The sequence below is a fragment of the Callospermophilus lateralis genome, chromosome 7 (assembly GCF_048772815.1).
Source record: "Callospermophilus lateralis isolate mCalLat2 chromosome 7, mCalLat2.hap1, whole genome shotgun sequence".
Classification (NCBI taxonomy): Eukaryota; Metazoa; Chordata; class Mammalia; order Rodentia; family Sciuridae; genus Callospermophilus; species Callospermophilus lateralis.
Window position 1 is genome coordinate 125,963,389 of NC_135311.1, and position 14,591 is coordinate 125,977,979.

Genomic DNA, 14,591 nt, shown 5'->3' on the forward strand with positions numbered 1-14,591 from the left:
CCAACCCCCGCTTAGTTTCCAGACCTTTTCCACCCCAAGCAGCTGACAGTCTCCCAAAGGACAGCCCACTCTGCAGGCCCAGCTGTGACAGGCCCCAGGGAGCACCTACGTCATCCAGAGGTCGGGCTGAAGGATGGGGGTGGGAGGCTTTGGAGAGACCTAGGGGACGGCGTGTTCTGACCAGCAACCTAGTCACGGGAGTTTCCAAAGCTTCAAAGCAGGAAAACACCAGACACCCTAGGCCTGGCCTGACCCCTCCCTCTGGAGTCGCCCCGCTGTGTGTGTGTGGGGGGGAGTCCTGAGCTTCCCCGCCGCCCCACAGCAGCTGTAAGGGTATTTATAGCCTGAGTGTGAGGGGCAAGGGCAGGCAATTTATTTCGGAAGTGATAATTCCAATTCCAGGTGGATGAACGGGGGAGAACCAGCGTCCCCGACCCCTTTGCACCCTCACCCACAGGGACCTGGGCATCCCTCCTCCCGTCCAGCCCACCTGGAGATGGCCCATCTTAATGATCTCCAAGTGTGCAGACCAATGGGGTAATGCTATTTCAGATTCCTTCCCGGTTTGGAGTCTCCGGGCTGCACACACCATCGGCCCTCCACGCCCCTTGCCCGCCTTCTCACCCACCAGGTGTGCGTATAAGACGCGGGGCCCTCCGCAGGAGGGAGTGCGGGGCGGCGCTGACCTCTAGTGGCCCAGGTCGGTAATGCAAGGCGCCCGGCTGAGCCACAGCCGAGGATCATTGACAAAGTTGGGACAAACGGCCCGCATCTCCATCCACACTCCTGGCTTCTCTGCACCTCTTTGCTTCTCTGGGGCGCGAAGGTTGAGCCTGACAACTTAGGCGTCTGCGGATAGCCGTGTCTCGGTACCCAGACCACACTCCGCCACGCCAGCACAGAGTCAATGTCCCTTCCATCTATCTAGTCGTCAAATGTTTGCGACGCACCTGCCAGGCCAGAGAGAAGAGGACACGACCCACTCTCCGGGGATCCCAGGCGGGTCCTGGGACCCGACGGTGGACACACAACCAGCCAGCCTGAACACTGCCGGGACTGCGCGAGCTCTAAGCAGCAGAGCGACCCCATCCGACGTGAAGGGCCAGGATGTGAAAGACAGGTAGAAGTCAGCCCCGCGGAGAGGCCAAGACAGGCCTTCAGCCACGGGAACCAGCCCACCCAAGGCACAGGTGCAGCCGCCTAGTGGGGCGCACTCTCAGCCCCGCCCGAGTGAGGGGAGGCCCCGCCCCTCAGGACTCCCTGGCCGTGATTGGCGGACCCAGATCTGACGTTTGGCCGACTGGCCGTTTTGATTGGATCTCCGACGTCCCGGAGGCAGGTGCCGCTGCGGCCCGCAGGCTACCACCACCGAGGTCTCTCCTAGGGTTTCTCCAGACTGCGGTACTTCTTCCGCTGCACAGACACCGGGTCCTTGAACAGCACCGGGTCCAGACGGACGCGAGAAGATACCAGGGGCATGTGGCCGAACTCTGCCGCCATCTGGTTGATGCAATCCGGGGCGGAGGGCTGGGGCTCTGGCCCAGGACCACCAGGAGCCTCAGAGGTGGGAGAGAAATGCACCGATGGCTTCTCTGCCCTTTCAACCCCGACCCCCGCTGCCCGCAGCAAGAAGGATTTGGGTTAGGACATGAGAGGGACTCCCACTCCACCTCCCCCAGCCCGTGCCCTCCCAGTGTCCACCCGTCCACCCGAGCTCCTCACCAGTGCAGCAGCTCCCAGAGGCTGCTTGCCATAGGGCACCTTGATAGGGGGCAGCTTGGTGACTGCTGCTACTAGGAAGTTCATTAGGACGTCTACACAGGTGGGTGCCTCATCTGCCAGGGTCCTCAGAGCCTTGGGCAGGGAGTGGGTGAAGAGGGTGTGGTAATACCTGGGGAGGGAGGGAGGGAGGGATGATGGACAAGGAGAGACTGCAGCCAAGTTCATCCCCTCCCCCAGGCCTCATTCTCCTCCCTCCTGACCTCCCCTCTCCTTTGTCCCCAATCCCAAAACCTCTTTCCAAAGCCCTGATCCCGGCTCTGGCTGCCTCAGACAGCGCCCACTCCTGGTATGAGCCCCTCTCAATGTGCGCTGACCGTGGTGTGTCTGCCTGCAATAGTGTGAGCCTGTCCTCTCCCTCAGCTTTGTGCCCACAGCCTGGGCTTGAGGTCTGAGCTAAGGCAGAGCCAGATTTGGGGAGGGGATGGATCAGCTGGTTCCCAAACCATCAAGCATGGCACCCAAAGACCAGCTTCAGGAAGGATTAACCACGCTGATGCTGCACTGAGTATCACTTGCTTCCCACCACACCTTGGCCCCCCAACAGGACAAGCTGGGTCCACCCTGCAGACACAGGCTTCCTCTTCACTCTACTGAGAATTCCTGGCAGAGCTCCTGGATAAATCTACAGAAGCTTCCACGTTACTCAGATTTGGTTTAAACGTGTTTAAGGGGCCCTCCAGAATCTGGATCCTGCCCCAAGACTGGCACATCAGGCAGATTCCTGAAAACCTGGGATGGTTCTACTTAACACTAGATATTGTCGAGATCTGTGTCCAGGGATGGGATGGTCATACCACCTCTGTGACATGTAAACTCCCACGTTACAGATGAGGAAACTGAGACTCAAGAGAAGCGGGAGACTTGTCCAGGGTTTCATAACTGGCAGATCTGGGCCTTGAGCTCTAGGCCACCCTACTGCTGGTTCAGTGAGGGGTCTCTGGTCCTCTGATCCCTGTGCCAGGGCCTGTGTCTGTACCTGTGGTAGAAGGCAGCTGTGCTGAGAACCATGGAGAACTCGTTGGCCATCTCAGCAGTGTAGCCCCAGCCACCCCTGGCCTTGTCCCAGAAATGGCTGCATGTCAGAAAACCCACCATCCGCTCTGGGAAGCTCTGCCACACCGAAAAGGCAAAGTCCACCTGGAGAGGGATTTAAGTGAGCTCTGAGAAAGGACTTCTTGACCAACTTGGGACATCCTCACTCCTATAGAGGCAAGGCCAGTCTGGCTGAGGGGCTGGGACAGGGTTCTGGGGAGAGGGGAGGGGAGCCATTACTTCAAGTTGACAAGAAGTATAGCATTAACATTTCCAGGGAATTCCTAGGGGAACTTTCTCATAAGGGAGCCACAAAGGCAATGTTTTGAAGAGTCTGCAGAAGCTTCTGTTGGATTTTTAAAGAAGAGGTTGCTAGCTTGTTCCATTGGTTTCCAAAATAAAAGCCTGCCCCTGAGGACCCCTGGTCGTCCCACCCCTGGGAGTCTTAGGGGCTGTCAGCGCCCTGAGTCTTTGTCCCCAGGAATCCTTGAGCCCGGGCCTCACCTCACTTGTGGAAAGATTGGTGTGGGCATCAAGGCTGAGGATGGCGTCCGTGCTGATGGCGCTGTACGGGAAGAAGCGGTCACTGACCTGCAGCGAGGGGTGGGGGGCAAGCAACTCAGCCTCCAGAACCCCCCGACCCAATAAGTCGGAGCGCTTCCACATGGTGTGGAAGGAAGGGACGGAGACGCACAGGCCTCTGGGACTCGTCCACCCTCGATTTCACTTTTCCCTTTGGTGAAGTGGAGCAGTTGGTCCCCAGGGGCCCTTCAGGTTCGACGTCTCAGGTTTCCTCTACCGTCATATTAGACACTCACAACCACCCTGGGGGAAGCTGTCAAACTTCCTTCATTTGAAAGAAACAGATCCAGAGTTGAAGGGACTTGCCCAGGGACACCTGGCCAGCCGGCAGTTACACTCATCCTGCTTCTCAGAGGCCACCCGCCCCAATTTGCTGCCCTGTGTCCATATTTCCCTAAGGTCCCAGGTTTCCCCCCATCCCTCCTCTGAGACACCCACGCACTCCTGCCTTCCCTCATGCTCTGGAAGCGCGATTCACAAGGGCCAGGGAGGGAAGAGAACCATTTCTGTTAGACCTGAAACTGGAACCTGTGTCTCGATTTCTGCAGGCTTGTGTAGAAGTCTGACTTTAGCCCGGACCCAAGTAAAACAGCCACGGGCGCCCTCCCCAGTTCCCAGCACAATCCCACCCCTCACCCTCACCTTTCTGCGCCCCTCAATGACAGTCAAGGGCACAGCTGTCTCTGGCCACCTGGATGGAACTGGCCTGTCACTGCTCCAGAGAACCAGGATCTAGGAGGAAAGGGGGATTGCTCCTGAAGTCTGGGGTCTGGGGCAGAAAGAGGTCCAGGAGCAATCTTTGTCAAGGCGGAAGGAACCTGGGAGAGCCGCTGTGTGTGGGGGAGAGAAGGGATGGTTCAGTGGGATCCCCGTCCTCTCCTGGGTTCCCTGTCCTTGCCTCTGGGTTTCTGGGAGGCAGGAATTCCGGTGTAGTTCGGTAGCCCCTAGCCTGAGCCCTGTCTCCTGCCTCAAGGTTTGCTCTTCTTCCAGCAAATTTGTCATGCCAGCCCCGCCCAGCCCCAGTGTCCCATTGGTGGAGCTGTTCCTTCTGCGCCCTGGCTGAGCTGCTTCCTCCCTTGGCAGGAGGAAATGCCCACTGAATCCGAATCCTGGGGCAGAGCCCTCTCCTGCTTTCTCCTTGCAGCCTCAGCTCTACCAGGGCCTGGCCCAGAAAATGACTGCAGAGTGAAGGACTGAATGGATGGATGGGGTGTGAATGGAAGAACGGGTGACTTCCCCCGCTCTCCAGCCTCTCAGGGCCTTTATCGCGTCCCCTGAAGTTGGGGGAAGGGAAGAAACTTGGAACTCAAAAAAGGAGGCAAGAAGAACCCTTGGAAATCCTCCCTGTTCCCCGCTCCCACCCCCAAATGCGTGTTCATCCTTGGGGTCTAGGAGGCTTCGGGGGTCCCCCCTGGGTACCAGGCCTCCAGCTGGTGAAGGGGCCGGACCTGGGCGCAGTGCTGGGAGGCTGCCACAGCCTGGATGAGCTTCAGGGGGGTCTGGCCAGGGGGGCCCACCCAGATCAGGGTGCTGAATCTGCCCTCGGGGCGAGAGCCTGGAGAAGGAGACAAAGGGTGGGAGGAGATGGAACCCTGTGCAGAGAGACCTGAGTGGGGGGCCCCAGAGCCAGGAGACACTGGGGGTTGGGGGGTCTTGGAGGGGTTTCATGGATGAGGCGGGGACAGACTTAGAGTTGAGGGGACAAGTTGTCCCACCCCACACATACCTAGTTGCAGGTGGTAGAAGGGAAACTCCTGGGGGCTCAGGGAAAAGGTAGGTCGGGCCAGGAGTGCCCCTGGGGGGCTGTTCCACAGGAGAGAGGGGTGAGTGGGTGCTCCAAAGAACCGGTCCTGAATAATCTGTGAAGTGAGGGGGGTGCAGAGGGAGCAGGGAGTGGCCCCTGGGGCCCCATGCAGGCCCTGTGGATCTAGGAAAGTCAGGGTCTGTAGCAGCCCCACGCCACCCCACTTCAGTCCTGTGGAGGACAGCAGCCAGGTCACCAGGCCCCTGGGAGCAGAGAGGTTGAGAAGCCAGGCATCACCCATCAAGATTTTTCCCAAACCAGCACCCAGGCAGCTGCTGCCACCAGCTGTCCCCTCTGCGGAAAGGGAGAGTGAGGTCAAGACTGGAGAGAAACAGGTCCAAGATGTCACGGCTAAGTCTCAGGTTTATCCCAGATCTTCAAGGAAGGACCCCTACCACTGGGAAGAGGAGTATGGCGCGGGCTGGATGAACAAGAGTCCAGGGTCAGGCCCCTGACCAGGGAGCTCCTCACCTCCAGAGTGGTCCAGATGACCTTCTCCACCGAGGAGAAGTAGGCATCCCACAGAAACTGGGTCTGCTGACGCAGGGCGAGGACCCGTGCAGGGGACATCTCCTGGAGGGCAGCCAGGACCTGGGGCACAGAGGGAGAAGAGGAGCAGGCCTGGGACCTGGCCAGGCTCTGACTGACCCTGGGGAGGAGGAGCCTGTGCTGGAGATCTGGAAACCAGAAGCCCTGTCCCCATAGCTTTCAGCAGCCACACTTGGACAAGTCCCAGGTAACATGGCCATCAACTTCAGGGGTGACACACAAGTGGGTTTAAAGGATGCTTTGTAACCATGCAAATTCTATCAAGCTGCTTAACCTGAGTCTCAGTTTCCTGATGTGTAAGATGGGGACAATAGCACCTCTGTCCTAGGATGATCATATCGGTTAAATCAAATGACACCTACTAAGTGCTTAGCCCATTGTAGCAGCTCAGTGAATGCACGGTGGCTCCTGTGAATTCCCTGCACTGTGCTCACTCCTCAGGGGACTCAGGCAGGCTCACATGTTTTTCTGAGCTGGGCAAAATTAGTAACATCAGATGGCACAGTCACCGTCACTGTGCAAACCTCTCCCCCCCAAGCCCCGGGAAGCCTTCTGATTTTGGATTGTTTTGAAGCTTTTCCTTAAATTGGGTGTTTAACTGGACAGGAACCATTCGACCTGGGCCCATGAGGATCATCTCCTAGAGATGGAGAAACAGGCTGGGAGAGGTCAGGGCTTGCTCTCAGAGCCCCCAGGGTCTCCCCCTCCTGCTGATTCCAAGGGAGCCCCAGAGGAAGGCTTGGGGCTGGGAAGGTTAGTCAATTTACGTAGATGGGGGACAGGAAGGAGGACTGAGGTCAGCCTGCGGCCAGGATTCTGAGGTCCCTTCCATGTCTGGTCCCCACCCCGTGCCCAAGGCCCTGAGCTACCTGAAGCGGGAGCCTGTCATCGACTATAATGGCGGCCTTGGTCCAGTCAATGACTTCAGAGAAGGGCAGCTCCCAGCAGGGACTGAGAAGCACAGGAATGCAGCCAGCCTAGGGGGCAGGGTGGTCACTGGGGAAGCCAGTCCCACCCCCACACACATCCCTCCCCCACCCCAGTTCCAAGACAGCCACTGCTGATGTCGGGGGCCAGGGGAGGAGGAAAAGGAAATGGTTTTTGATTTGAAGATGAAGCATTGTTTTGCAGAGGGTACAGAGACCTGGCCACAGGCAGGCACCCCTGAGCCCCATGGCAAAGAAGTGGACAGCTTGCTGCCCTTCCCCAGAAGCCCAGCATACCTGCCAGCTCCAGGGGACAGTGGATGGGGATGTCCAAGGACTGTACCTGCAGGGCTTGGAGAAAGCGCCAGGCTTCAGTTCGGTGGCCAGGGATGAGGCAGAACGTGGCGTTGGGTGGCCTTTCCCCTGGGTGTGTCCTAAGGAGGCACAGCAGCCTGAGATACCTCACCCCACCTGGTCCCTCCACAGCCCTGGCACCCACACCATGGCCCCCGAACACAGCCCTGCCACCACGTCCTCGTGCTGACCAACCCTCGTGGCACACACTGACACACCCGCTGCACACTCGTCCCCCTCTGCTCTTGGACCAGGAGACAGGAGCCCCGGGTTCTAGCTCAGCCTGAGGCTCCTCCCTTCCCTTCCCTGGGCCTCAGTTTCCTCACCTGCAAAATGGGAGGCAGTGGGACCTGAAGTTTCCCAGGCCCCTTCCACTTCCACTCTGCCACACGGGGACTCTCCGACATCCCTCACCTGAGTGACCTCCATGCCCAGCCCTCCCCCGTCCTGAGCCCAGGCCCATGAAAGGCCGCTCTGTCGGGAGGTGGGCTGGGCCCCCAGCCTGGAACCACAGGAAGCTCTTGCCCAGAGGCCCCCTCGCCAGGCGGACAGGCCTCCTCTGTTCCTCCCACCTCTCCTGGCCACGCTCAGGCTGTGCCTGCCCTGGGGGAGGGGTAGAAGTCAGAGCCACCTCCCTGGGATGGCCCAAGACCCAACTTGGGGAAAGAAGGGGGACCAGGACCCCTGGGTTGACAGGGCCTCAGAGTGAGACTGACGAATAGGGGGCCCTCAAGACCCCCAGCTGCAGCCTGTCTGGTGCGGAGCCTGATCTTCAAGAAACCTGAACATATTAGGCAGCCTCAGCACCAATCCCCATTGAAGGGATGGGGGACTGCGTTGCAGAGAAGCCTGGGGCCCGGCTGGGACTAGAAACCTGAGGAATCCTCCTGCTCCATGTTAACATGTGAGCGCTAGCACCACCTCCTGGGAAGCCCTCCTGGGTCCCCCAGCAGACCTTGGGGCCTCAGTTTCCTCATCTGTTAAGTGGAGCACTAACAGTGCACGCTTCCCATCTCTGGGAGTGGCTGTGAGAATGGTGCGAATCAGTGCGTGTGAAGCACAGAGAACTGTGCCGGAGCTCAGTGAAGGTCAGTTTGGGGTGGCAGCTGGGTGTGAGGATGCACGCCTGTGATCCCAGCGGCTGGGAGGCTCGGCAGGAGGATCAGGAGTTCAAGGCTGGGCTCAGCAACTTAGTGAGGCCTTGTCTCAAAATAAAAGATAAAAAGGACTGAGGGTGTGGGGATGCAGCTCAGTGGTAAAGTGACCCTGAGTTTAATCTCTGCGACGAAGAAAAAAAAAAAAAAAGATGGAGGTGGGGCTCTGTACATGTGTGCGTGCCCAGAGCTTCTTAGGGGACACAGGAGAAACTGGTACTTGGCTGCAGACAGGAAACCTGGGTGGTTAGGAGACAGGGTGGGAGGGAGAGGAAACTTTACTGTACACCCTTTTATGCCTTTGGAATTTTGTACCCTGTGAATGAAGCACCTATTCATAGAAATAAATAACAATTTAAATGGGTGGACCTGATTCCAAAGCAACAGGAGCCTATTCAACCAAGGTGGAAAAACACGGGCTTTGGAGCCCAGAGGACAAGGGTTACTTGTTTGAACTCCAGGGTTTCCAAGCGTCTGATCAGAGACGGGAGGGCTCCGTGAACAGGCCCCCTTGTCACCTAAGGCCCTCGTGTGGCTACCTCACACCGCTCTCTGAGCCCCCGTGTCCTGCGCCCTAGATGGGGATGGCGAGGCCTCCCTCCAGGGGCGGCTGGGACAAGTAGCCACAGTTGCGCCTGGCTCCATGCCTGGCCCTGCGCCCTCCTGCCAGCTGAGGGAATGTGGGACCGTGGCGGGGACTTGAATCGCCTCTTTCTCTGCCTAGTGCTTGTTTATTCAGGCCACTTTCTCGGGCTGGCCCCGGGGCCATCGGCCTCCCTCTCTTCCTCTGTCCCTGGACGTCTGTCTGGCCCAGGCATCTGCCGGGCACTTCTGAGAAAATGAGGCTCAAGATACCCCAGAGAGGGGGTCCTGCCGCCTGCAGGTGGGCAGAGGTCAAGGACAGCGACACTGCCACGCTCAACCCTCGGAAGTAGACTTAATAGAGATGCAGACTAGCAGAGGGTGGCCCCCAAGGCCTGGAAAGCCAGACCGTGGCGGGGTCTGGTCCATTTTAGACCCGTTAGGGACACTTAGCCCGCACCCACCTGCTCGTGAAATCAGAAAAGCCAGGGGTGGCATGGTGACTTGTCACCAAAGGTGAGCCTCTGCCTGGGCCTTGAGGGGCCTCGGGGGTCCCCTGCTCCTCTTCAGGTTACTGCTAAGATGCTAGGGACAGGTCCCACTGGAGGGCCGTGGGAATGACAGGGCCATTCCCTTCTAACCCCTGGCTGCCTGGCGCCCGAGGCCCCCAAGTGCCTTCGGAGGAGGAGGGATTTCATTCCCAGGGGAGCCCTGTGGCTGGGAGAAGCCCGGGAGCCCCAAGTGGCCAGATTGGAGGTTGGCCACGTGAGGAATGCCTGGGAGGGAAGCAGAGCTCGGAATAGCCATGTTGTTCCAGCAAGAACAGAAAGCGAGCCCAGGAGGAGCCCAGGAGGGACACCAGAGTGACGGTTTCCAACTCAGGTCTGCCCCAGGGGATGGGGAGGGAGCCCTCTGCCACATGGGCCTGGACAACCTCAAAAGGCTTCCATGTTTTGGCTGCCCAGACAGCCTCTGGAGACCGCTGGCCTCCTGGAGAGGCGGGGGTTCAGGAGCTTAGGGGTTAACTCCTTTATCACCTGGGGTGTGTCACCCCAGCTAGCCCAGTGAAGGAAATTTCTGCATAAGCCATGTGCCACAGGCCACCCATGCCCTTATCTATATTCAGGCATTCTCACTGGCAGGAAGTCCTTCTTTAGATCTAACTCAAGACACACATATTTGCTCTGGAAACAACCAAAGGCTGTTTCCTTGAGAAGTTAAACCCAAGATTAGCCACAGGAGCAGCTTCTAGCTCTGAACAACTACTAATCTCTCCACCTTCTGGAGCATTTGACAAGGTCAAAACTCAGAATTCTGGAGGTTGGGGGGATAGCTCAGTGGTAGTGTGTACTTTGCATGCGTGAGGCCTGAGATTCCCAGCACCACCACAAATAATGAAACAATAACAACCCAACTCAGAAATCTCATACAGAAGGCTTTGGAAACAGGCAATTTTGGATTAAAATTCTAGCAGTTCTCATTCTGGCTGGGTGGCCTCAGAGAAGTTACTTAACCTCTCTATGCTTTAGTCTATAGCAATTAGTATTATTTTATTATGCATAATCATTTATATAAGAGAGCTTAGCACAGAGTAAGCATCTTGCAAGTGTGTAGTTACATAAAATATTAGGGTAGGAGGAATTGGATTAATGAGAGGGAATAAGCAGGCATGAGTCATGTTTTGTTTTGAAGATTCCCAAGGGAGAACTACAAAATCTGCCTTTGACACCCCTTGAGACAAATCTCCATCTCAATGAAAGTGCTCCCTGCTGTCTAACCTGATCTCCTCCTGCTTCAGCTGACACCTAAGTTTGCCATGACTCTGGGTTCTCCATCTCAATCCTGCCCTAAACTCTGGCCTGGGCTCACTCCTCTCACTGTCCCCCTCCCATCCATCCCCCCCCCCCCAAAGGAAGGTTCACTTACAGCTCAGCTCCAGAGTCCTGCTCACAGTGCCCATCCCAGCCAACAGGAGGGGAGTGGACGTCTGCCGGGCGCCACCTGCCCATCTTCTCTGCCACGGCCAGCAGGGCTAACCCGGGCTGGGGGCTGTGCTGCCACAGCTGGCCAGGAGCCCCACCTCGCAGCGGGTGAGCTTCAGGGAGAAGCGGGAGGGCCACATCAAAGCCGGGACGGAAGGTGTCCACCTTGGGGCTGGCCTCAGCCACCATCGCCCGTCCCAGCTGAGAGGCCCAGGGGCAAGGGGCCGAGTGGAGGCTGAGGACCAGGTGGTTGCTGCCTGAGTTCCAGTGTGGAGGCTCCGGGCTGCAGCCTCCAGCTGGGGTGTCCGAGCTGAGGAAGAGGAGGAGGCAGGCCTCGGCGGGGCTGGAGGTGCCGTAGAGCGAGCCTTCCAGGGAGGCTGTGACCCGGTGGTGCATCTCGGAGGTCGGTCCAGCCACTGGGTACACGAACACCTTGAGGCCATCTCTGCACCTCGAGGTGTCAAAGCAGGTTCCCCAGGTACATTGGCCACCGTGGGGGGACCGAGGACACCCAGGGGCATCTTCTGTAGGCTCCTCAGGCTGGGAGAAGCTCTGCAGAAGTTCTGCATCCAGCCAGCGAGGCCAGCCTGGGGAGGCCCCTGGCTGAGGCCTGGGTGGCACTGCTGGGCGGAGAAGGGGGAAGACCCCCAGGAGGACGAGAAGGAGCCAGGAGGCTGACAGTGCCACCCAGAGAGACTTTCTCCTCAGGGACTGCATGTGGCCGCCCACGGCCAGGGCTGGGGAAGTGGGCAGCTCTGCAGTCACACAGGAAGAGCGGGCCTGCGGTCAGCTTCCTAGTCCTGCACGCCTACTGTACAGATGGGAAGACTGAGGCCCAGCGAGGCAGCTCCCTGCCTAAGGTCCATCAGGGTCACCAGCCACACGTGAGGAGGACCAGCTTTCTGGACTTGCTCTCCTGCTCCCAGGGGGACTCTGCTTCCTGGGCTTTGGGACACTAAGGCAGCCTTTGCCCTCCTCACAGGGCCCCTGCCGCCCGGCACGGCTCAGGATGATGCAACCCTTGACCACACAGTAAGGCTGTGGCCCTCTGCCCTCCCAGCTGCAACCCCTGACCTTGCCCTGGACCTAGAGGAAGGCCATCTGCCAGGCCACGGAGGGCTGCTGGGGCTTCCATGGGGCAGCCAGGCTAGGGGTATGGGCTGGAAGGAAGCAGGCTGGTGTCCCCTACCCAGCCCTCCTGGACAGCTCCTGGGCAGCCCTGGCCCCCGCTGTGGCCCCTGGCAGGCACTCTTGGGCGGGACTAAAATTAGACGATACACCCATTGGGCCACCTGAGTTAGCTGAAGGCAGGACCTCTGTGCCACCAGGGACCCTGCCCGGGGGGTCTGGGGGACTCAGGGTCCTGGTCCTCTTCCACCCTGCCGCCGCCCCCAGCCCAGGAAGTGCAGCCCCTTCCCAGGCTCGCAGCTGCCCGGCACCCTCAGGCTCAGAGCTGTCACAGGGCAGAAGCCAGGCCCGGGGCACCGAGCCCCTGCCCCGTGTCCCCCAAGCCCTGCCAGCGTCGTCTCCTTCCCTCGCAGCATCTGGCCGGTCCACAGCTCTCTCCTCGCGCAGCCCGGCTCCGCCCCTGCCGGCCTGATTGGCTCCCGGCTGGGAGGCGGGGTCTCCAACTTAACCCCTTCCCACCAGTTCCCAGTTTGCTGATTAGAACCCGGGACAGGCGTCGCGCCTGGCAGAGGGCGGGGACCGGCCAGTCTGTGTCTCCGGCAGCCTTGCAAGCAGAGGTTCCACCATGATTCCCGCAGATAGAGAAGCTCTGAGAGGGCGGGGATTCCTCAGGAGGCCCAGCTCAGAAGGGTCTGGGGGCAGAAGGGAACCTTGACCGTTAGTCCCCAAGCTGGGGGCCTGTGGAGGGACCGGAAGCCCACACAGCGGCAGATGGGAAGGAAAACAGGTAAGTGAAGAGTCAGGGAAGTGGGCGGTCAGGGAAGGCACCCCACTGTCCCCACTCCACCTCATCCAAGTCCAACCTTCGGCTCTAGTCCACGGGGAAGTTCTTCCTGAACTTGGCTTCCTTCCCACCAGTCTGTGCCCAGTCGAGGGACCCCCTGCCTGGTCCCTTGGTCTGCGCTCTGAGTCGGGAGTCGGAATGGGGGATGCCATCCCCCACTGAGGGACTGCAGAGGCGGTGGGGGTGACACAGGAGCCCCTGTCTGACAAGGGAGGGTTCAGAGGGCAGACCTGGAGTGGAGTGGCATAGGGCTCTGCTCCCGGGTACACCACGTCCCCCAGGGTCGGTGATCAGCTCAGATCCAGGCCTAACTCCAAGAGGTCCCCTGACAAGGGGTGGCCTCCTTGCCTTGCTTTGCCTCCCCTTCCCTCCTCAGAGGGCTGCTGATCTGACCCAGGAGCCACCATCATAAACCGAGGGTGCAGCACAGACAGAGCACCCAGGCCTGTCCTGAAAATGCCCAGCGAAGGAAATTGGCCTCTTGCCACCAGCAGAGGGTCCGTCTCTGTGATGGATGACCCAATGACCGTCCCGTAGGCACCAAGTCCTCTCGCGCTTAAAGAGGCCTTCACACAGGCCTGGCTGGCAGTTTCTCCCACCCGGCCACCTTGCCGGCTGCCTCGTCTGCAGGCTTCAGGAGTCCGTGGAAGGCTCCCTTCCTGCAGGAAGCTGCCCCAACCCTCCTGGGCTGGGTTAGGGCCTCCGCTAGGGTCTCCTGCCACTCTTCATTCCTCTACCCAATCATTCCTTCCTGCACTGGTGCATCCAGCAAATGCCCAGGAGTCTTAACTGGGCGGGTCCCCTGTGGGGTCCCCGGTGAGGCTGTGGGATGCAACACTGTGCACCAAGCACACTGGAGGCGCCTGCATGGCGCTCATTCAATCCTCCCCCTGACCCTACAAAGGGGATACTGTATCATCCCCATTTTACAGATGAGGAAACCAAGATCCAGGGAATTTAGATCACTTGCCTACATTCCCATGGCGTAGCCAGGGCCATCCATCCTTTTAAGCATCACACCATCCTACCGAGACAGACATCCCTCACCCTCCTGAGCTCACCGACCAGGAGGGAGCAGTACCCAGTAATCAGAATGAGCAGAGGAGACAGGCGGGCATAGAGCGCGGCTGGCAAAGGCTTCTGGGAAACCAGACTTACCCTAGGACTCGCAGGACAGCACTATGGCGTCTTGGATTTTCCTTTGTGTTGGTTTGTGGTGCTGGGATGGAACCCAGGGCATGTTCCGCTCTACCAATGCGCTTGGACTCGGACCCAGCCGTGTGTTTTTTAGAAAAATCACTGTGGCTTTGTAAGAAAGGGCAGGAAACGGGCAGGCCTAGAGCAGGGACAGGCTTTGATGCTTGGTCTGTCAACCAAGTCACTCCTTCAAATGCTACTCTATGAGCCCCTGTAGAGGTGTGGCCAGGCCAGGCAGGTCCTGGGGCTGTGAGCAAGCTGGGGAAACCCTGCCCGCAAGGAGCTTTGTTTCCAAGGTGGGGAAGGAGGCTGGGACAGAGGAACAGGAGGTCTGTCTCCTGGCTGTTTGGTGGTAGCTCTGGGAGAGGGGGAAGGTTGCAAATTAGTTGTGAGGGTGGGAGCCCACTGCACTGAGAAGCTGGCTTTGGGGTAAAATGCTGAAGAGGTGAGGGAGGAGTGGAGGGTATTTCTAGGGGGAGGGTCAGCCGGGGTGTGAGTTCTGAGGCAGGAGAGTAGCTGTGTGCCAAAGGCATCACCTGACCTTGCTTTTCCAGCACCCTGGAGGGGTCATAGGAGAAAAGATCAGCTGCAGGGGCAGGGCAGGAGCGGGGAGCCCTCCTGGGCCAGGCCCTCGTGCCAGGACAGTGGCTTGGCCCAGAGTGGCAGGAGTAGAGG

The 14,591-nt window shown here is 59.0% G+C and overlaps 1 protein-coding gene across 1 annotated transcript; it reads right to left on the bottom strand.

The window, feature by feature from the left end:
• Window positions 1-1,380: 1,380 nt before the first annotated feature.
• Window positions 1,381-11,464, bottom strand: Extl1 (exostosin like glycosyltransferase 1). Its single transcript, XM_077110135.1, has 11 exons — window positions 10,692-11,464; window positions 7,019-7,109; window positions 6,619-6,726; window positions 5,672-5,791; window positions 5,123-5,255; window positions 4,845-4,951; window positions 4,039-4,128; window positions 3,319-3,405; window positions 2,759-2,919; window positions 1,723-1,891; window positions 1,381-1,557 (listed from the first exon to the last, which is right to left on the bottom strand). Exons 1-11 carry the CDS (start codon window positions 11,462-11,464, stop codon window positions 1,381-1,383), a joined length of 2,016 nt encoding a protein of 671 aa, XP_076966250.1.
• Window positions 11,465-14,591: the final 3,127 nt, after the last annotated feature.